The following is a 21854-nucleotide window of genomic DNA, read 5'->3' as shown; positions in this document are numbered from 1 at the left end:
TAAGACGCTTAACCGACTAAGCCACCCAGGTGCCCAATTCTCCTCAGTCTTGATAAATGGCAGGCAACTTGATTTGGACAATACCTATGCATGGCAAGAGCAGAGGTTGATAAGCCTTATTTTATAAAACTTGATTAGGTAAGAAATGCAGAGAGGAACTCCAGAGTCTACTGGCTTTACTGACAGAACATACCCCAAGACACAAACCTCTGTATTACCTTAAACATTAGAGAGAGAAAGACTTGAGAGAATCATTGTAAGGGAGGAATGTGACAGCCAGAGAAGGGAAACAATCACCACTGGGTCACACAACTGAGCTCAGAGTCAAACACGGGTTTTCTGCCTGGGTGGACCCAGCTCTCTGCCTTCTTGCTGAAGCTAAGGCCCCTCAGCTGGAAATGGGGTAATAATATTATCGAGTGTCTAGATTTGCTGCGAAAATTATAAAAGATGTTGTGGATGAAAAAATTAGCACACGGACCAGTACTCTATACGTAGATATGTATGGATACATCCCAACAAAGAGAGGTAAAGTCAGGACTTATAAGTTTATACATTCACAACAGTTATGGCTGCTCAACCCTGGCCAAGAAAAAGAAGCCACATGCCCCATGGTCGTTAGGACCACCCAGTGCCCTACAATAGAAGAGGCTACAGAAAGTGGGAAATGGGTTAACTTGATCATTGATCCACACACAGAGGAGCCTCCTGTGTGCCAGCCACCAACACAATGAGGATGGTCCAATGCCACCACTAGACCACGCTAATGCTCTCCCAGAACATGGGAACAGGCTTTAAAAAGACAAGAGAGGGCCTGAGATGGTCATACTGACATAAAGATGGTTCTGGCCTCTGCACACTGAGCTGAAATGCCAGGACAGCCCAATGACCAAATGGGTGGAGGGTGCCAAGCTCGGGTCTGATTCATTGGGTGATTTCGTTCTGATTGGGCAAAACTAGCAGCTGGAAGCTGGCCAGTGGGCACAGGCAAGCATATTGACTGCTCTGTACCACAAGTTTCACCATCTATAAAATAAAGATAGACCCTCCTTCTCAGGGTTGTGTAGAGAGCTTACAGCAGCTAATGTCCGCTTACTCTCCACAAAGGGACTGGCACATGGAAAGCTCATACCAACAAGGACAGTGCTTTATATTAGTTGACCAAAAGCTGGGAGAGACCTTGACCACCATTAGAGCAATAACCTTTGTAGCTGGATCTTTCAAAATTCTTGAATTCCCCAGTTGGTAACTGAGATGGCTCCAAGGGTATTTGAGAAAAGGAAACCTGGCAGGAGGATGTGGACCATAGAGGTAAGGCTATTGGCAGGGCTTGGCCTGTACTCAAAGACTGCCACCAGCCTGCGGATATCTTCATGCAGAGCTGAAAAAGAAGAAAACAAGACTTTGCCATATGATGGAACACTGTCTGATGAATACAATATACAGACTAGAATGTCAACAATGTGAGTGGAACCTTTCCACAAGAGCGAGGGCCCTTGTGGGTGCATGTCTAATACAAACATACTGGCACCCCTATGATCCATTGGGAGCGTGGTCTCTAAAAGAACTTGCTTTTGCAGATATCAGTCACCAAGATGCTGACCCTCTGGGCCCTGGTCTTCACACTGACTGTCCAGGCAAGAGAACTTGACCTGCAGAATCCATCTTTGCTGCTGAGAAATCTCCCTCAATTAGCCCTTGAGGTCACCAAAAAAGCCCCTCTCGATCTGCCACCCGGACCACTGTTCAGAAGTGCCCCAAAAGATTCTCCATCTAAGAAACATCCAACTAGGACCCCAGGAGGCAGGTGTCTACCAGTGGCCAGGTACTTCATGTCTAGCAGCAAACTCGAAGAATGTAAGTAAAACTTGTTTCACCTGCTCACCTTTGACTTTCCACCCGCTCACACACACTTCTCATTTCCAAGCCCAAAAACTGATTACACCTTCAATAAGGAGAAGGCATCAAAATCACTTTGGGAGTTTGTTAACAAAACAGCTGCCTGGGCTCCACTCCCACACATTGTGATACAGCAATACTGCAGAAGGCATGAAAACCTGGTTTTCTAATAAGCTCCAAGATGATGTTGAAGCTACTTGTCTGTAGTCCACACATGGGGAAGAACTGGTCAAAGCAACCCTGGAGAAGGGAACTCTTGGATCCAGTCAAATGGCTACCTGCCTTTTATGTGACCCTTATCACCTGCACACTGCCAGGACCTCTCATGGCTTCCCAATGCTGGGCCCCACAGCTCATCCCAAACACCCACACGTACTTAAAGCATCAACCTGGTTAACAAAGAGCCAAGAAATGGGAGATCCAAGTCCAGTACCAAACCCCCTGACCAGATTTGCTCTTTCCAAATGCCCTTCTCATACCCTTCTTGAGTCTCAGCCTCCTTCTTAAAGAGATGTGGAATTCTGGCAGTCTCTTAGGGCCAGAGAGCAGAGGAGCTCAGGAATTACAAGACTTGACAAAGAAGTGACTCTCTTTGGGGACCAAGAAGGGAGTAGGACTCTTGAGCAAATGAAGGCCAATAGGAAAGTCCACAAAGCTGCCTGCAACAGCCTTCTGCAGCCAGCCTTCCAGGATGAAAGGACAGGGTGACAGAGGGAAAATTGGTGGCTGCCTAGTGATCATGGTACCCAGCCCAACAGCTCACACATCCACTGCTTTGCCTCTTTAGGAACATTTCCTCCACTCTGCCCACCACTCTGCCTTATGACAAAATAGTTGAAATATATAGAAAAGTTCAGACAGTGGTAAAAAAGAAAAAAATAACAGTTGTATACCCAACAAACAGTGATTTGGTGGTGGTTGTTAATTTTGTCAGACATAAAATAAATATATATATATATATATATATATATATATATATATACATACACATATATATATATACATATGTATGTGTATATATATATATATATATACATATGTATGTGTATATATATATATATATATATATATATATATATATATATATAAAATACTCTTGTACTCACAACTGAGTTTAAGGAATAAAACCCGGCCATAGGGCTGAGGGCCCCAAGGCTCCTGCAGGGCTGCCTCCCTCTCCCCCTTTCTCCTCCTCCCCCTGGAGGAGACCTCTGGCCTGATTATTTTTCCCTCGCCACTTCTCTATATGTTGTGACATGCGGCTATTCCTATTCTGGAATAGGAATGTTGTCCTTTGGCCCAATTAAGCTCTTTGCTGAGGTAGACAGGGTTGACCACCAGCCAGATGTAATAGCTCCTCTTCTGAGTTCCTTTCTCAGGCCACTGAGAGCAGGATAGGATAGGACCCCTGTGACTTCACAGTTCTCCAAGTTGGCTCTTGACCCTCTCTCCTTCCCCATCTTCTGGGATTCCACTTCTCCCTGCCCTGCTTGTCTCCAGTGTGAAGGCAAAGACATGGTGAGCACCTCCTCCACCCTGATGATAAAAATGCTGGAGGATCAGTGCTGATGCAGGAGGTCTCTTAGTATGGGCAGCTTGTCAAAGGTGGCAAGACCTCCCGATGACCCACAAGGGGAAAACGAGGCCTAGAGAAGAGAAGAGACTTGCACAGAGTCACACAGATGGAGAACAGAGGAGTCCAGATCTGTGAGCTCCACTACCTCTTCACTAGCCACCTCAACCTTACTGAGTACTTAAAACTAGCTCAACATTTGTCCTGTGCCCAACAACCCATGCTGCAGGTTCTATCGCTCCTAGACAGGTGCAGAGACTGAGGCTCAGGAAAGAGAATACTCTGCCCCAGGCCACTTGGACTTCAAGGAAGTGTCTAGACCTTATATACTTGGGGCTACTGGGCTCCAGAGCTAAACTAAATTCTTTCATTCCATGCTCAAACCACTTTAGAGTAACATACTCAACACTAGGCTGGCCTCAGGTAGGTGGCTAACAAATGTTAACTCTTAACAGGGGACAGGTTATCTCTGTATCACCAGGCTGTCCTGTGGTGGGCAGTGGGAGGGAGTGATATATCCAGAAGGCATGATATATAGTAGCTAAGGGCCTAACAATTCAGAGGTGCTGGCTCTCCAGCTGGGAAGGTTCCTCTGGCTGAATCAGTTGGACACCCAACAGCAAGATCATGTCTCTTGACCCTTTTCAGATCTGAACGCCATGCTGCCCCCACAGATCGAGAAGATGCTGATGTGTGAGGAGATAGATCTAGCTGGTGTGCTTGGGACAGTGATATCTACATTGTCTAACTCCAACCTACTGTCTGTGTTAGACCTCACTTCATCCCTCAACATACCTGGAAGTGATGTTCTTGGTGGTATCCTGGGCAAGGAAAGTGGTGGCCAGTCCCCAAAGCTCCCACTGTCATTGCTCTCAACAGCCACTGATGCCCTCAATATCCAAGAGACTCTGGGCAGACTACTACCCACTGGTGCAGAGAAGAATCCTGTAAAAGGACTTGTCAACACCCTTGACCTCCCAAATCTCCCCCAGCCTCTGAATGATATCGTTAACCAAGCCGGCAAGCTCACAGAATCCACAGAGGGTGTGCTGAACAGTCTAGTGCCAGTAGGTGTTAGTGATGCAGTCACAGGCCTGCTGAGAAATGCTGACCTAGCAGAACTCTTACTGGGGTAAGTGCTTCCTTGATCCTAAGGTCTGACACAAGAAGAGAGCTGCTGTTTGGGGACACGGAAGTTCAACCTCCAACAATACCATGGAAAGGGACAACCACATTTTCATGAAGCAATATTCTAGTTCTGTGCTGAAAGGGTGCCCTTTCAGAGGGAAATACGACCAAGATTTCTTCAGCTTAAAGAGCAGAGTGGGTAAGGGAGCCAGGGAGTCCTGGGAATGGATGGATTAGTAAATTGTTAAATGGCTGCTTCAGGGGTACCTCTCCTGCTGCCCAGGCTGATTTGTGGAGCCAGGACTGACCCATGATGCTGTCACTTTGCAGATTAAATGTTCAAGAAGTGACTGTGGAGAGTATGACATCAACCATGACAGGTGATGGGATCCTCGTCTCTACCACAACTACCGCCTTCGTAGGTGGAAAAGGGTGAGCCTGTTTCCAAATCAGTCAGCCAAGACAGTTAGCCTGGGGACTTAAGAGCCAGAGTCCAAGGGCCAGGCAGAGGCAACACAGAATAAGGTTGGATGATTGAGGGTGGGGCAAACTGGGCACCAGGAATAGCTGCCTGTCTCTTCTGCCCCAAAGGACCAATGCAGGAGAATGACCCCATGAAGCCCCATCCTCAAATAGTGTAAGCACAGCCAGAAATCCAGATCTCCATGTGAAATCTGCACAATTTTATACACTGGTATTACGGGAAATGCAGGCTCCAAATAATCTGGACCCTCCAAGAAGTATCAGCCCACTCTACAAACACTGTCCCAGGCATTTGGGGGGGGGGGGTGGACAGAGATTATTAAAATGCATGCATCAGTCATCCACCTAATGGGTAATTAATACACATCTCTATACCAGATGTTGTGCTGGGCACAGGAGTAATGGCAGTCCCTGTCCTCAGTGAACATCAACAGGTGGGGGAGGACAGGTTAGCAGTGTAGGTCCAAGGCACACAGGAAGACATGAGGACAGGCAATCTACACTGGGGAGAAGGAAGCTTCTTGGACTATCACACACATGGCACAAAAACCTTTCACCGAGCAAACTCCAGCCAAGCACTTAACTGAGGCACTCTGAACTCACTGAACCCTTCTGACAACCTCATCAGAAAAGCAGTCCTATTTCTACACTAGGAAACCAGTTTAGACTACCAAAACCAGTTACATGCAGCTGACAGGGTTCAAACCCAGGCATTCTGCCTCCAGAGCCCATGTTTATGACCACTACAGTTAGCAGTAGCAGGAAGGGCCATTTGTCTTCTCGAGAACATCTGACTTTAATGAGGCCTGGTTTTGGTAAATGGTGGGTTTTTCTTATGCTGTAACCCACACAACACACAGCTGGGGATGCTGGGCACAAAAGTGAACTTGTAATGAGCTTCTCATTACAAGTCGGCCTCGTGCCACCAACAAAAGACTTCATTTTTTTTTTTAATGTTTATTTTTGAGAGAGAGACAGACAGAGTAGGGGAGGGGCAGAAAGAGAGGGAGACACAGAATCCAAAGTAGTCTCCAGGCTCTGAGCTGTCAGCACAGAGCCTGATGTAGGGCTCGAACCCATGAAATGCGATATCATGGCCTGAGCCGAAGTCAAACACTTCACTGACTAAGCCACCCAGATGCCCCAAAAGAAGACTTCTTGAAGGCTGGTGAGGAGAGTGATTTTATAAATGCCTCCTGTGAGCCAGGCTCTAAATCCTGTGTAAGAGAAGGCCAACCTTGAGGCATGCTCACTTGAAGAGCACCAAACTTTCCCTCTCTCAAATAATCTAGACAAACACATGAGGCTGACTCCCAAAATGCCTATTACTTGGCCTGAGTGACATCCTGGAGCCAGGCCTGGTTTCACCTACATCTTATTCTCCACAGCCTAGCAGGACCTGTAGTCAGCCTACTGGGATATCAAGTACACAGCGATATAACTCTGAAAATTGGCATTTCCACGAACAATACCCAATGCATCAACCTCCAAGTCCAGGACAAGGACATCAAGTTCAAGAAAGTGACCCTTCAAGTAGTGGAAACGTACGTGAGACCATTTTTCTCATTTTCTATATCCATATGTGCCAGAATGTCCCCGTTGATACCACCCTTAGGGTGGAGTTTGGCCAACCCAATGGTTTGAATGATCAGTAATTGGGAGTCCCAGTCAGGGGTCTTTGCTTGGGAACACCCAGCACATTTGAAAACAACCTTCTCTCACTCTGCCTGCATTCTGCTAAGCATACTCTTTGTATTTTGTTCTTTTTGCTTAAGCAATACATTCACCTAAATCAAAATCCAAAAGATACAAAAAGCCATACAATGAAAAGTCTTCCTCCCACCCATGTATAGCAGCTGGCTAATACCCCTCCCTAGAAGCAACCAAAGGATCTAGTCTCTTCCATTGGCTTTCAGAGACACTATTTGCATGTGCACAGTTGTGTGTGTGTATACACACACAGAAAGGGGTGAATACCATATACACCTTTCTGGACTCTGCCTCACTTAAAAAATAGCTTGGAATCTGTTGCATCAATATATAAATAGCTTCTTCATTTTTTATGGCCTAGTATTCCATTATGAAGATGCACTGTAATTTAATAGTCCCTTATCAAGGAATAGTTGTGTTTTTCAACTGTTAACTTTTGTACCCAACTCCAACTAGTAAGGTCTGTTCACTAACATGAACGAGTGTCTGAAGAATAAATCCCTCTACATGGGATTGCTGGGTCAGATGTCAGGCATTGGTAATTTTCCCAGGGATCCTTGTAGTATCTTCCTTAATGACTGAAACTGTAGACAAAAGCGCTCGGGTGTTGATACAAATTAAGAAGCAGGACATCATGCAGCTGTTTCATGAATAGATAGGTTTTCTCCAATGTCTGGGCAAAATCCAGAAATGCAAGAATCACATAGTCCTCCACATATCTTTCCCAGGGTCACAAATACTTTGCCAGTGCCTCTGCCTTTGGACCAAATCGTTTCTCAAGTGTTGACAGTAGCTATGAAAGAGAAGGTAAGTGTTGGGAAAAAGGAGGGCACCACCTCAGAGGTCTAGGTCACTGGGGGAAAGCGATTTGGTCCTGATGCTGGGCGAGACTCCAAAAGGAGACATCAGGCCTTCAGGAGTCCCAAGTTTAGAGACATTCTGGCCCAAAAGACCCCAGCAGCAGGACAGGATAAGGCCTCACACTGGGAGAGGTAGAGTATTAGTTCTGCCATAGAGAAGCCCAAGAAACAGGGAGAAGGGAAAGACGATGGGGAGGAGGGGAAGATGAGCTGGGCTGAAGGGGAGGAGGACAGGCCTGCTGCACTTCCTTGGCAAAGCTCATTGGTGGTGATTTCACAGCTTCAAGAAGTAGAATCGTGTGACATTGATCTCAGTGATTTCAGCAAATGCAAGAACTGTGAGTACAAACACCAGAGCTCCCTGGGGGTCATGGGTCAATGGAGGACTCCTTGGGGATCTCACCAGATGACAGACAGGAGAGTGGGCGGCCGTGAGCTACAATACCTTGAGCCTCCAGGCACACAGACCCTCCTCAGCATCTCAAGGCAGAACATGTGGTAACTTACTGGCTTCCCTGAACCACTATGACACATTCTCCAGGACAGAGCAGGGCGAAGAGCCCCTTAGAAGTCTCTGTGGCAGCCCCGCCACCTATATGGTTTGCCAAGCGCACACGTGTGCAGAGTCGGAGCAAGGAGGATTCCAGGCCTCATGCCAGGGAAGCTGAGAAGCAAAAATTCCCTCCAATGTCCTCAAACATATCCAGGAGACAGGAATGATAGGACATAGTGGGACAGCAGCTGCCAGGACAGCCAAAGCAGGAAACTGGTAACATTTCTCCAGTCCCAGAGTAGATGAAACTGGCACCTTGGCAGCAAGCTTCTCTCTCTCATTTGCGGTTTTGGCACAATAAGGAGAGGGCCAAGCCTTCATGCTGCCTTCCTCCCCGAAGCTGGAAAACACAATAGGGCAGCAGCTTTCTGCCTAAGACTGAGAAACAGGGAGGTGTCCACACTGGTCCCCCATCTGGAGGGCAGAGCCACCAAGAGCCCGGGGGTTACGGGGGTCTCCAGATGCTCTCTTTCCTCTCACCTGCAGCTACTGACTTGTTCAAGTACAACGTTAAAAGTTCCAGGACTTCTGCACAAGGTCTTTCAGTCTTCTACTGTGTAAGTGTTCTTTGTGCTTACAATGGATTCCATAGGAGGGCTGCAGGCATCCCTGAATTCGTGAAATATATGCTACTTCGAGAACACTTAAATGGGGGAATTCACCTCAAAGATGAGGACTTAAGGCTTCTCTTAGACAATCAGAGGTCTGGTGGCCCTAAGTTGGACTGCATCAGGACTAATCAGCTGGACAAGAGCAGTGCTTCCTCCTTTACAAAAGGTTTCTACTCTCTAATCTCCACAAACCCCACCACTTCCTACAGACCCCCAACACGGAGGCTGGGTGGGGGGGGGGGGGGTCTACTGCTGTCTGTCATCATGCTTGTCCACTGCAGTCCTCATGGGGACCACTTCACTCCTCAACATCTCAGCCAGGCTCCAAAGACATAGAAACTGATGTTAGTCTCACATGACAACAGGGGTTTTTCTGCTTTTCTTTCTCTAGGCTAAAGCCTTCTTTAACAAATATATAGTCCCTGTACCTGGAAGTCCCCTTCCACCAGATCCTAGAAATGCCAACATTTCCCTAACTCTGTCCCATAAATTGCTCACCGTTATCATCACACTGAGTGTCAAGCAGAGCTCCACCAAGGTAAGCCTCATCTACCCTGACACCATTCTCCTCTTTGCTTAAGCCTAGTCTGTCAAACTCTTGAGAGAAAGGTAAAAATGCAGTGGGTTCCAGAACATTCTTCCAGAGGTAAATAAGAGGAAATGCTGTGGGATACAGCTTATCCCTTAATGATGATCATATAAATGGATATTTGTTGACACCGAAGGAGAGCAGAGAGCAGGGGCAGAGGAGGATAAATGTCTTCTGAGTTCCTGCTTCAAACCTAGTACAAAGCCAGGTGTCATTTCATCCTGACAATGGCACCAGGATGTAGGGATTCTTGTCCCCATTTTACAGAAAACCAAAGTGAGAGAAGTACTTTACCAACAGTCACAGTATGAGCAAGAGAGTGGATTTATCGACATCTGAGGTATTCATTTGCTTCTGGCCCCAAGGGTGATAGAAGGAATAGAGGCAATAATAACAAGAAAATAATAATCATGGAGAACTTTCTATGGGCCAGGCTCTGTTTCAGCCATGTACAATGTTTCCTTAACAGGGTCTCCAAAATGATTAAGTGCAGAGTGGTCTGCCAAAAGAGCATAGAAAGAAAAGGGTTTAAGCTGGATGAGGGGTAACAGAAAAGCAAAATTTTATGTGTTAAATGACCTACTGTCCTTCTGAGAAAGGAAATGAGATATAGGAAAATATCTGGAATTAGACCCTATCTGCTGTGGTCACACCCACTGTGCCAGTACCCACCTAGGTGACCGGCTCATACTAGAGAGCCAATAAATATCTGAATTAATGAACTGAATGATGCACAGGTATCTCATAAGGCACCATTCTGCAGTCCTCCTTCTTCTCCATACTCTAAATGATGACTTCTTCACAACAGATGAATAACCTGGCTGCAAGCATCACCAAAATAGCCTACTTCTTCAAGTCAGGCAACCAACTCCAAGTCACCTTGTGGATTACCGTGGAAAAGGATGGTGAGAATTTTACTACCGTGGAAAGGGTGAGTACTGAGTAACAAATCAGGACTGAGATGTGAGGAGGAACTAATAGGAGCACAAGTTACACGGAAAGAAGAGTGGTCTGGAGTGGAGGGGGCCAAATCCCCGAGGGCCCAAGTGCCTGGGTACCCCTATGACAAGGGCGGCTGGTGGGCTCAGCCCCTAGGGCAGAAGAGATAAACAGGCTGTCTCCTGCGACCAGGGAGTCTCCACTCCAGTCCTTACCTGTGATCTTGTTGGCCATATCACAAAGTGATACATTCGCTGACTAATCAGGTCAAGGTTGTTTTGTTTTTTTGTTTTTTTTTTTTACATTTATTCATTTTTGAGAGACCGAGAGAGACAGAGCACAAGTGGGGGAGGGGCAGAAAGAGGGAGATGCAGAATCTGAAGCAGGCTCCAGGCTCTGAACTGTCAGCACAGAGCCCGACAAGGGGCTCGAACTCACAGACCACGAGATCATGACCTGAGCCGAAGTCGGATGCTTAACCAACTGAGCCACCCAGGTCCCCCTCAAGGTATTACTTTTAATGCATATTTGTTTTATATTAATGCAGACCTCAATCATCTCCCATGACAGCAAGATTTCAAAAGACAAATTGATACCAGACTTCAAGATTATGAGGTACTGTCCATAACTACAAAGTCCTCTTGACATTTGTCAGTATAAAAATAAATATCATGAACCCAATTCAAATCACACAAGAAAAATAAAGGAAAAGGCCCTTGGGAAATACCTGCATAATTACAGGGAAGCCAAAATGGAGTTTTACTCACCTTAAAATTGCTTTATCCTCTGTATTTCACATTTTATAAGTGGCTTTGAGAAGTGAACTAATACCTAAATTCTAGAAATGGTTAGTATTTTTTATGTGAAAATAATTTTTCCTTGTACTTGTTTCCTGACAGCTCTGAAGACAAGGTGACACCCTCTGAGGCTGTAAGTCGATTCAATTTTCAAAATAGCTGCATGTGAGAAATTATTTTAATGCCAGATGCTCAGTGACACAGGGACTCTGGAAAGGAAAAGGTCACACAGACTAGATCACAGCTGCAATGTGGAGTAGGTTCCAAACCTTTACCCTCTCTGGAGAGTTCTTCAAGCTAGTTCCCAAAGCCATGACTAGAATCCCACATTCAGTCAGTGACTTAAGGAAGGCCTAAATCCCTGATTTTTTAGTGTTGTGGGTGATTCTGACACACAAGGAAGTCCTGGAGTCCACTGGAAGAATGAAAAGGTGATCTAGGTTCTAATCTTGCCTGGGTTCATGAGAGTTGCTCACAAATATACCCAGCCTCACCCTTCCCATTGGTAGTTCCCATCAGTAATCCCGAGTGAGCACAGGAATCACCAGATGAGAGCCTGGGAGGTAAGAAGCGGGGAGAGAGAGGGCAGGGCCCAGGGAACAGGTTCCAGGAAATTCCCAGGAGGTTCACCAACCACACCCTCATTTAAGATATTTGTTCTTGTATATGTTCATGCCTTCATTCAACATATGTTCAGGGAACACCACAATGTCCCCAGCCCTAGGATACAACATGAAATAGTGATGAGATCCCCGATTCTAAGAGTGACCCTCAAATTTAAGTAGGAAAACAGAGACAGCTGAAAATCATAAATAAATCAGCTAAATCATTAAGAGCCTAGGAGCCACACACTGGGTGGAGGCATACAATGGGCACTCTGAAGTGAGCAACCTTATGACTATGGGTGACTACGGGGACCGTCTGCATCTCATGTCAGCCCTGAGACAATAAGGAGTCAGTTGAGAGGCAGACTCTAGGAGGTATCGCAAGTCCGGTGATTCTTCATCTCATCTTTATCTCTGGGCTGCTATGTAGCATGCCAGATTCCGTGCAGGAGAAGGAATGTAGAAGGCATGGTCCCTAGCCTCATGTAACTACGCACCTGACAGGGGTCACAGACATTTATGCAGAAAGTTGTCAGTGTAGCATAAAAATGACAGAGTAGAGAGAGCACCAACTAGAAGGCAGACAGTAGGTTCCCTGAGAAGATGCCTGAACTTAGCCTTGAAGAAGGAGCAGAAGTTAGCACAGACCCAAAGTGTGTACGGGATAGAGGAAACAGAATGCGCCAAAGGTAGGCATCACAGAATCATAGGCCTTTCGAAGAGGGGAAAGGTAAGCAGAGTGCCAGCAGAGAGAAGCAGATCTGGGAGGCCCTTGGAGGGAATGCAAAGGAGGCAGGCTCAGCAACAACCAGTCCTTCCCAATACTGAATTCAACCTTTGTCTTGAAAGTATGCAGCTGCACCACTGAGCCTACCTACAGCAGTGTCTAGAACGTAATATGACCCCATAAACATTTGTTCAAGGAGCCACCTAAGGCATCAAAACCTACTGAAGGGCTTTGGATAACCCCCAACGAAGAAGCCTGAGAGATTGACCAACATCCACCTCCCCATATAGCCTTGTCCAGTAATAGATTTTTCACACTAGGAAAAAACCCACATATGAGAGGCACCCAAGATGTACTGATAAAAATGCTCCTCCCATCTCTTCCAGGAAGCAGAAGTGCAAGATATATTGCTTGAGGTCCTGAAGAAATTTTTGTCTGCCCTTAATGGTATGTGGAATTAATAATTTAAACACTTAGAAGCACCTGGGTGGCTCAGTCAGTTGGTTGAGCGCCCAACTCCTGATTTCAGCTCAGGTCATGATCTCACACGGTTGTGAGATCAAACCCCACGTCAGGTTCTGTGCTGTGTGTGGAGCCTGCTTAAGATTCTCTCCCTCCCTCTACCTGAGCTCTTCCCCCACTTGCACACTCTCTCTCAAAAAATAAAATTAATTAATTAGTTAAAGGGAGCCTGGGTAGCTCAGTCGGTTGGGTGTCCAACTCTTGTTTTTGGCTTATGTCATGATCTCACGGTTCATGAGATTGAGCCCCATGCCATCAGCGCAGAGCCTCTCCTCTCTCTGCCCCTCCCCCCACTTGCATGCACTCTCTCTCAAAAGAAATAAACATTAAAAAAATTAAAAATATCTATTAAAAAAACAATAATGTAAACACTTAGAAGAGTCATAAGAAAGGGACAAGGGTGCGAAACCACATTACAGAACATTCCATGGCACTGAGCACAGTATCATCCAATCACCATCTGGACTGAAAATCACTTCTTAGTTTTCAGATAGGGACTTCAGCATCTTGAGATGGCAAAACATGAAAATTAAATCTAAATGCCTCTTCTATGGGTCCTAATGAAATCTAGCTCAGTAGGGGTCATCTTACCACTTGGAGGAAAATGGACCTGGATCACCTAGTCACACAGATGCTGGAGTTTGAGAAACTTGAGACTGAGATCATAAACTTCATAACCACCAAGAGATGATGGTACAAAATGCTATCTGTACATATTTGTGGTGAACTCTAAAGGGGTTCAAAATAGTGCAAATGACACCAAAACAGCAGGGTCTTCTTCTTCAGCTAGTGGAGGCAGACATGCTTATATGTCTCTTAATATCAATTCTCTGTGCATAGAATACCCACTTGGTTTCATTCTAAGGTCTTTTCTGATCTTTGTAAACTCACCCTCATACACACACAAGACTAAGAGACTATGTCTGAAATCTGTCCATTGAATGGGCAAGGGAGAGATTTCTCCTAGAGCTGTGCACTAACCAGAGATCCCTCCAGCTGGCTGTGGCTAAAACAACCCAGCCTGGCCATTGTTTCTTTCAACTCATATCACATTTTCTCTCTTTATTTCAGAACTGACAAGTGCATGGAATGTTCCTCCAGGACTAACCTCAAATCCTCTAACCAATGCCAAGGTTAAAGTACTTAAATTGGTAAGAGAGAAATACCAATATTTTCCTCTTGCACAAAGGCCTACTGTGCACTTCAATCTTCACAGGAATGAAGGTGGCCAATAGGCCTCAGCCTCAGTCTGTTCCAGGCCGCCCTACTGACTCCAACTAATCTCCCCACTCTCCCCTAGGCAGATTCATTGCCTACTTTAGTCACAAGTCCTAACACTGAGATACTCTTGGTTATATATAATCAAATAATCTATCCACCGTCCCCATGAGGACTCTCATACTTTTCTGAATATGCCTCAAACATTTCTTTGGAAACATCTCCACCATACATGCCCGATTCATCCACACTGTCACCTTCTGTGTGCTAGAGCCTCTCATTCTTTGTCATCCTGACTCAAATTTCCCCCTTCTTCCCATCGATCTAACCCTAAACCCAGAGAAATTTTCAAGGAGGACTTGCTTCCTAAGAAACAGGTGAAAGAATGGGATTTTTATTTAAATTTGTCACCAGGAAAATGTTAAATTATGAGGGTGGAACTAGGGAAGATATATGAGAGTAAAGAAGTTTAGAATCTCCATCACCCTTAGATACTCCATTCATGATAAACATGCTTATTGAGTACATAATCTAACCAAGGAAAATTCTTCTATTTTGGCTCAAACCTCAGAAGTTAGATATTCAGGTTTTTACTTAACCTCCAAATTTCCCCGAATCTGTGGCCAAATCAATTATTAGAGTACTAAGTGAAGTAAATCAGCATTTGCCTCAGTGTTGGTTTTCCACCTCCTGCTCTTACACTCCATGGCTCTGAGTGGCCTTCGACATACCACTTAGTGTCCCAAAGTCAGTCTTGAGTCAAAGGACTGGATTAGATGAACGTCAACTGTGTTCCAGCTACAAATGATAGCCCAACCAGAACTGGTTTATGCAACAACAATAAAATTATAAGTGGTGAACATCCAGGGATGAGACTAGCTTCAGCAGTGGCCTGATGCAGGGCCTAGACGATGACACCAGAATCTATCTCTTGCCTCTACTATTTCTGGGTGGGCTCTGTTTGGGCTGTACATGGAGGTCTCTACCTACCAGGAGCTTCACTCTCCATTTCTTTCTGGAATAGCTCAAACAATGACCCAGAAATAACCTCTGGGGCTCCCACTAATCTGACTTGTTCCATATCTCCATCCTTGAAGCAAGCACTATGGGCAGGGGGATGGAGTGCACTGGTAGCTCAGTCCGGGCCTACAGCCAGCTTATGTATTTAAAAGTATATAACTAGTTGTCTCTTATCTCCTCACAGAACGATCTTCAGGCAGCAAACTAACCCAGCACTTGATGCCAGAGAATTTTCCAGAATGAAAGCATTCTAAAACTTCTCTAAGAAATATTGAGCCAAGGACATCCTTATTTATCATTAAGGAGCCACGTAGAATAGTGTTCTGAACATGTCAACTATTCTTTGGAATCTCACCAACAATACCTTGAATTAACAAGCGCAAGAAAAGCAAGAATCCAGGGATTTTTGGTATTCTGTAATCATTTCTTTAATAATTAACCTGTTTTCGTGCAAAAAAAAAATGACTTGTCTTCAATTCATACAAATAGGAATTTCGTCTTATGCTTAGAATTAGTAAAAGAACTACTTACCAGGAACATAAAAGTTAACGGTATGAATGATGAGGCAACAAAATGCAGACTTCATTTATCTAGTGCACTAAGGGACAATCCTGACAATGACTTTTCTTCCTGTATCTCTGCCCTCCCCTCTCCAACTCCAAATGCTTTTTTTGCCTAATGGCCCAACATGAAAATTACACAGGGGCTAGAATCCAACTTCCCCCATCATCACATGCTAAACAGTGAGAGGCACAGTCCAAATGCTAAAAGTTGGATGGCAAAGAGCAAGTAAGAGCCTGGCAATACCACGAACAGGGCAGCAAATGATCTAGGTCCCAGCTCGGTAACTATAGACCATGCCAAGTGGCTGTGAGAGGAAAGCTAAGCCAAGCTCCTTTTAAGGAGACCAATAAGTACAAAGAATGCCAGAAAAGTAAAGAAGAAGGATACTGAGAAACATCACTGTGATCTCTACACCAGGCAAAGACTATGGCTTGTGCTCAGTGTCTGTTCTGGAACCAAAAGAACTCAGATTGTGGACACAAAGACAGATAGGGGAAGCAGGGCCAGATTCAGGACTCACCTCACAGCAAGGAGCAGCACCCCATAAAATAAGGGCCAAATCACATTATTACCTTCAGCCTTTTGCCCAAACCTTAGGTCTTGATTTCTCCCCAGGCCATACTTCCCACAGTCAATCCCATCTCGGTAAATGGCAATATGATCCACTCAGGTTCCCTAGTCAGACATGTGGAATCATTTTTGATTCCTCTCTTTCACCAACAGACCAAGTCCTATGGATTCTGCCTCAAGAACACCTCTCATCTGTTTGCTTCTACCACCATCCTGGTCCAAGTCATCATCATCATCTTTCACCAGGGCAACTGGTCTCCCTGCTTCAGCCCTTGCCACCCACAATCCATTCCCCAACTGGCAGCCAGGGTGCTCTTTATAAAACAACAATGAAATTATAAGATAGTGAATATCTTTATAAAACACACGCTCCCTACTTAAAAACCTTTCAACCACTGGTGAGTATATGGAGAAATCGTAACCCTAATGCATTACAAGTAGGAATGGTTCAATCTCTATGGAAAACAGGTTGGCTGTTCCTTAAAAAGTTAAACATAAAATTTACATATACTCAGTAATTCCACTCCTAGGAATATGTCCAAAAGAAATGAAAACAGGTATTCAAACAAATGTTGTACACGACTGTTCATGGCACCACTGTTCACAATGGCCAAAACATCTGAACAACTCAACATTTTTTTTTTTTTTTTTAACATTTACTTTTGAGACAGAGAGAGACAGAGCATGAATGGGGGAGGGTCAGAGAGAGAGAGGGAGACACAGAATCTGAAACAGGCTCCAGGCTCTGTCAGCACAGAGCCCGACACGGGGCTCGAACTCACGAGCCGTGAGATCATGACCTGAGCCGAAGTCGGACGCTTAACCGATTGAGCCACCCAGGCGCCCCTCAACATTTTAGATGTTCAAATGTTCATCTATAGATGAATGGATAAACAAATGTGGTATGTATACACATACACACACTCACACGCAGATGCATGCACACACAAAGGAATATGCTTCAGTCATAAAAAGGAATGAAGTATTCATACATGCTACAATGCGGATCAACCTTGAAAAGATTATGTTCAGTGAACAAAGCCAGGCACAAAACATCATATATTGTACAATTCAGTATATGTGAAATATTTAAAGTAGGTAAATCCACAGAAACAGAATGTAAAATGGTAGTTACCAGGAAGGCAGGGAGTGGCTGAGGAGCATAACTGCCTAACGGATATGGGGTTTTATTTTGGAGTGATGGAAATATTTTGGAACTAGACAGAGGTTGCACAAAACTGTGAATGTACTAAATGCCACACCTCCATCTGAAACAAAGACTTCTAGAGATGCCTAGGTGGCTCAGGTGGTGGGGTGCTGGACTCTTGATTTCAGCTCAGGGCACAATCTCGTGAGCTCTGTGCGGAAAGCACAGAGCCTGTTTGGGATTCTCCCTCTCTCCCGCTCTCTCTGCCCCTCACCCACTCGGGCATCTGCGTGCTGCGCTCACACGCATGCTCGCTCTCTCTCTCTCTCTCTCTCTGAAAATAAACATTAAAAAAAATAAAATAGAACAGAGACTTCTAAACAGAAACTAAACAAAACAGGGACTTCCAGAGAAGATGGCAGAGTGGGAGAACCCTAAGCTTACCTCATCCCACAGATACAACTAGGTAACACCCACATCAATGTAAATAACCCAGAAAATGACCCAAAGACTTGGAAGAATGACTCTCCACAACTAAATGCAGAGAAGAGGTCACAATGAGGAGGGTAGGAAGGGAAGAGAAATGGTGGAGAGATAAATGGACCTGCAGGACTGTCCATGGGAGGGAGGGATGACAAAGGCGTGGGTGCTGAGAGGGGAGAGAAACAGACCCTCACACCAGGCATCCCAGGCACGGGGAATCCACACAGGGAGACTGGGAAGACAAATCCCAATAATATTTGGCTATGAAAACCAGAGGGGCTGAATTTCACGAGTTCTTACCAGCAGAGGAGTTTAAGACCTAGAACTATAAAAATCAGCAGGCTCAGCTCTAGGAGAGCTGGGAGGTCATACAAAACAAAAACCTTCCCAGCCACAATAGCAACTAACCACCCAGATGCTGGTTTCTAATACCATTCTCTATAAAAGTAATCAGGACCCCTTGGAGAAATGGCTAACTTCTAGAGACTAGAAAGGACTAGAAAGAAAATATAAAAGATGACTCCGGAGCATCTTATTAATTACTGAAAGTAAGAAAGTGCTCAAGAAAACCACAATGATGGGAGTATGTCAAAGGGTTACAGGGGCAACTGGAAGAGCTGCCAAGATGAAACAATGGGACCGACAAAATAAAGTGGTACTGGATTATAACCCAAAGTACAAAATGAATATCCAGCAGTCTATACCGATAAAAATAAATTTAGTAAATAAATGGGGGGAGAAGAGAAAATCTCCTCTGCAGAAAATCCCTAACTGGTTTACATAGCTATTTCACCCTCATGGAGGTGGAGCAGAGCTTCCCACTAGTTAAGTTTCAGCTGCACAGTGACGTTTGTCCCAAGAGCACAGTGTGGAAAGGGAGGAGAGCAATTTTGCAATGAAGAAACCTGACAAACACTACCTCAAGCCAGGTGATCAAGGTTAACATGAACAGTGTTAAGTCATATTAACAGTATGTATACTTATGATGTGACGAGAACGGTACTTTATCTCTGTAGTCTTCCTCCCCCAAACATGTAACTACAGTCTAATCATGAGAAAAGCATGTGACAAACCAACTGAGGAGCACTCTATAAAGCATCTGACCAGTTCTCCTCAAAACTGTCAAGGTCATCAGTAATAAGTCAAGTATGAAAAATGGTCACAATTATGAATATACTAAAAACCAATGAACCGTATACTTTAAAATGGTGAAATTAATGGGATGTGAATTACATCTCAATAAAAAAGGGAGAAAGGGAGGAAATCAGCCAAAGTGGTTATGGTAATATTAGACAATGTAGATTTTAAAGCAAAAAATATTACCAGGGAGGGGTGTCTAGCTGGCTCAGTCAGGGCAGCGTGCAGCTCCTGACCTTGGGATTGTGAGTTTGAGCCCCACACTGCGTGTAGAGATTAGGTAAGATTAAAATCTTAAAAAAAAAAAAAAATTACCAAGGATAAAGAAGATCATTTCATAATGATAAAGGAGTCAATTAATCAAAGGAACATAAAAATCCTTGATGTTTATTCACTTATTGATAGAGCTTCAAAATATATGAGGCAAAAAATGATAGAATTACAAGGGGAAAAGAGAGAAATACATAATTATTTTCAAAAATGTCAATACCTTCTCCACAGTTGATAGAAGAACTGGATAGAAGCAAGCAAGGATATTATAGACTTGAATAACAACCTAAACTGACTGACATTTATAGAACTCTACACCCAACAACAGAATATTCTTCTCCAGTGTACAATGAACATTTACCAAGACAGATAATCTTCTGAGCTATTAAATAAATCTCAATAAATTCAAATGATTAAAGACAAAGTATATTCTCTGACCACAATGGAATTAAATTACATATCAGCAACATAAAGATCTCAGGAAAACCCCCAAATATGTGGAAATGAAACTTATTCTTTTTTTTTTTTTTTAACGTTTATTTATTTTTGACAGAGAGAGAGACAGAGCATGAGCGGGGGAAGAGCAGAGAGAGAGGGAAACACAGAATCTGAAGCAGGCTCCAGGCTCTGAGCTGTCACCGCAGAGCCCAACATGGGGCTCAAACCCATGAACTGTGAGATCATGACCTGAGCCAAAGTCAAACACTTAACCGACCGAGCCACCCAGGCACCCTGTAAATGAACCTTATTCTAAATAACCCATGGGTCAAAGAAGAAATCAAAAGGGAAATTGGAAAGTATTTTGAAATTAATGGAAATAAAAATATAACATGTCAAAATACATGGAAGAAATTCCATGGTAGCTTGGGAATAAGGGATCACTGGAGAGACGGACCACAAAGAAATATGAGAAAATTTCAGAGGTGATGGATATACTCTCTTGATTTAGGGATGGTTTCATGGGTGTATACGTTAAAACTTATCAAATTGTACCCTTTCAGGGGCTCCTGGGTGGCTCAGTCGGTTAAACGTCCGACTTCAGCTCAGGTCATGATCTCACAGTTTGTGAGTTTGAGTCATGCATCTCTGCTGTCAGCACAGAGTCCTCTTCAGATCCTCTGTCTCCCTCTCTCTCTGCCCCTCACCTGCTCATACGTGCATGCATGCACACACACACACTCTCAAAAATACACACTAAAAAAATTGTACACATTCAACATGTGCATATCAGTTGTATGTTAATTACACCTATCTCAATAAAGCTATCAATAGTGTTATATGCAAACATTGTGTAAAAACAAAGAGACACTAATCACTGTATATACAGAGACTATTTCTGAAAAGACTTAATAGGAAATGAAAAAAATGCTTTTAGGAGTGCTGACAATACTGACTCCATCTTTGGCCCCTAGCTTGTTCCTGTCTGCGTGATGACCTCCCTGAAGGCTGCATGTTCCCAGGCCCCTTAGAGGTTAATCTATGCCTGGACTGGAATGTGACAAGGCTGGTTCTGGTCTTCCCTAAAATTGTTTATATAACTAGTAGAGATAACACAGTTTCTTCCCCCACTTTCTGGCACACAGGTGGCACCACGAGGTCTGTTAAGTGTCAGACACTTTGACCTCATCACGATGCCTTCTGCACAAACCCTCGCTCTATAAAATCTGTGGGCTAAAGTCCAGGCTTTGCAGAGAATAGCCATGAGATACCTAGACTGTCACCTGCCCAATCCCATCAGTAAGTTACCCTGAATAAAACTTGGTGTTAACTGTATAGAGTGGCCTGCTTCACTTTCCAGTGTCAAAATGCCTTCTCAGTTTGGAAGATACTTTAGTGTCCTTCCTCTACCTTCTGACAGTGCTGGCCTTCATAAAAGGGAACTAGATTAGGAGAAAGTGACAGGAGGGAAGCTGACCAATTATAGATACCTATTGTATTGTTTGAATTACTTATCGTATGTATATTTTACTTCTTCATATGTCAAATTTCAAATTTCAAAACTTTTTAAAAAGTGCCTTTTGAATAAAGAACTGAGGTGAAGAGCCATAACAAATGTTTTCCTCCATAAATGGACCTTACGAGCAGAAACCAATCTTCCTGGGCGGAACCAGCATCTGAGGAAGAGTTCCCAAAGGCTGTCACACAGGTGAGTGGAAAGGGTCTAAATGAGATCATGGCCAGACATGCAATAAAAGCCTCAACATACCCTAATATACAGTCTTTTTTAGAAGCAAAATCTTCCAATGATCATTCCCATGTAATAAGTACTCACTATTTCATAGGCAGTGCTAAACTCTTCACAAGTTATAATCTCATTGAACTTCATTTGAGATAAGCATTTTTTAGCTTTACATCACATGAGAAAACCAAGGCACAGAAGAATAAGGGGCACCTGGATGGCTCAGTTGGTTGAGCAACTGACTCTTGATTCAGCTAGGTCATGATCTCA

General features: G+C 44.2%; 2 protein-coding genes across 5 annotated transcripts in view; one reads left to right on the top strand and one right to left on the bottom strand.

Annotated features, from left to right (window-relative positions):
• The window catches only part of CDK5RAP1 (CDK5 regulatory subunit associated protein 1), an 85184-nt gene that overhangs the window by 18163 nt on the left and 45167 nt on the right, over positions 1–21854 (bottom strand). The window lies entirely within an intron of this gene.
• On the top strand, positions 1487–16115 carry LOC122215658 (vomeromodulin-like). The gene is made up of 14 exons (XM_042931237.1): positions 1487–1857; positions 4121–4604; positions 4931–5032; positions 6472–6627; positions 7522–7600; positions 7934–7991; positions 8693–8763; positions 9209–9355; positions 10215–10337; positions 10893–10960; positions 11245–11275; positions 12861–12921; positions 14068–14147; positions 15419–16115. Exons 1-14 carry the CDS (start codon positions 1596–1598, stop codon positions 15440–15442), a joined length of 1746 nt encoding a protein of 581 aa, XP_042787171.1. The 5' UTR covers positions 1487–1595; the 3' UTR covers positions 15443–16115.

The sequence above is a fragment of the Panthera leo genome, chromosome A3, assembly GCF_018350215.1.
Source record: "Panthera leo isolate Ple1 chromosome A3, P.leo_Ple1_pat1.1, whole genome shotgun sequence".
Lineage (NCBI taxonomy): Eukaryota > Metazoa > Chordata > Mammalia > Carnivora > Felidae > Panthera > Panthera leo.
This window is presented reverse-complemented; position numbering and strand designations above follow the sequence as displayed.

Coding starts and splice junctions, on each gene's coding strand:
- LOC122215658 (XM_042931237.1), top strand. CDS start 1,596: ATGCTGACCCTCTGGGCCCTGGTCTTCACACTGACTGTCCAGGCAAGA. Junction 4,605..4,930: donor CTAGCAGAACTCTTACTGGG/GTAAGTGCTTCC, acceptor GTCACTTTGCAG/ATTAAATGTTCAAGAAGTGA. Junction 7,601..7,933: donor CAGTAGCTATGAAAGAGAAG/GTAAGTGTTGGG, acceptor GTGATTTCACAG/CTTCAAGAAGTAGAATCGTG.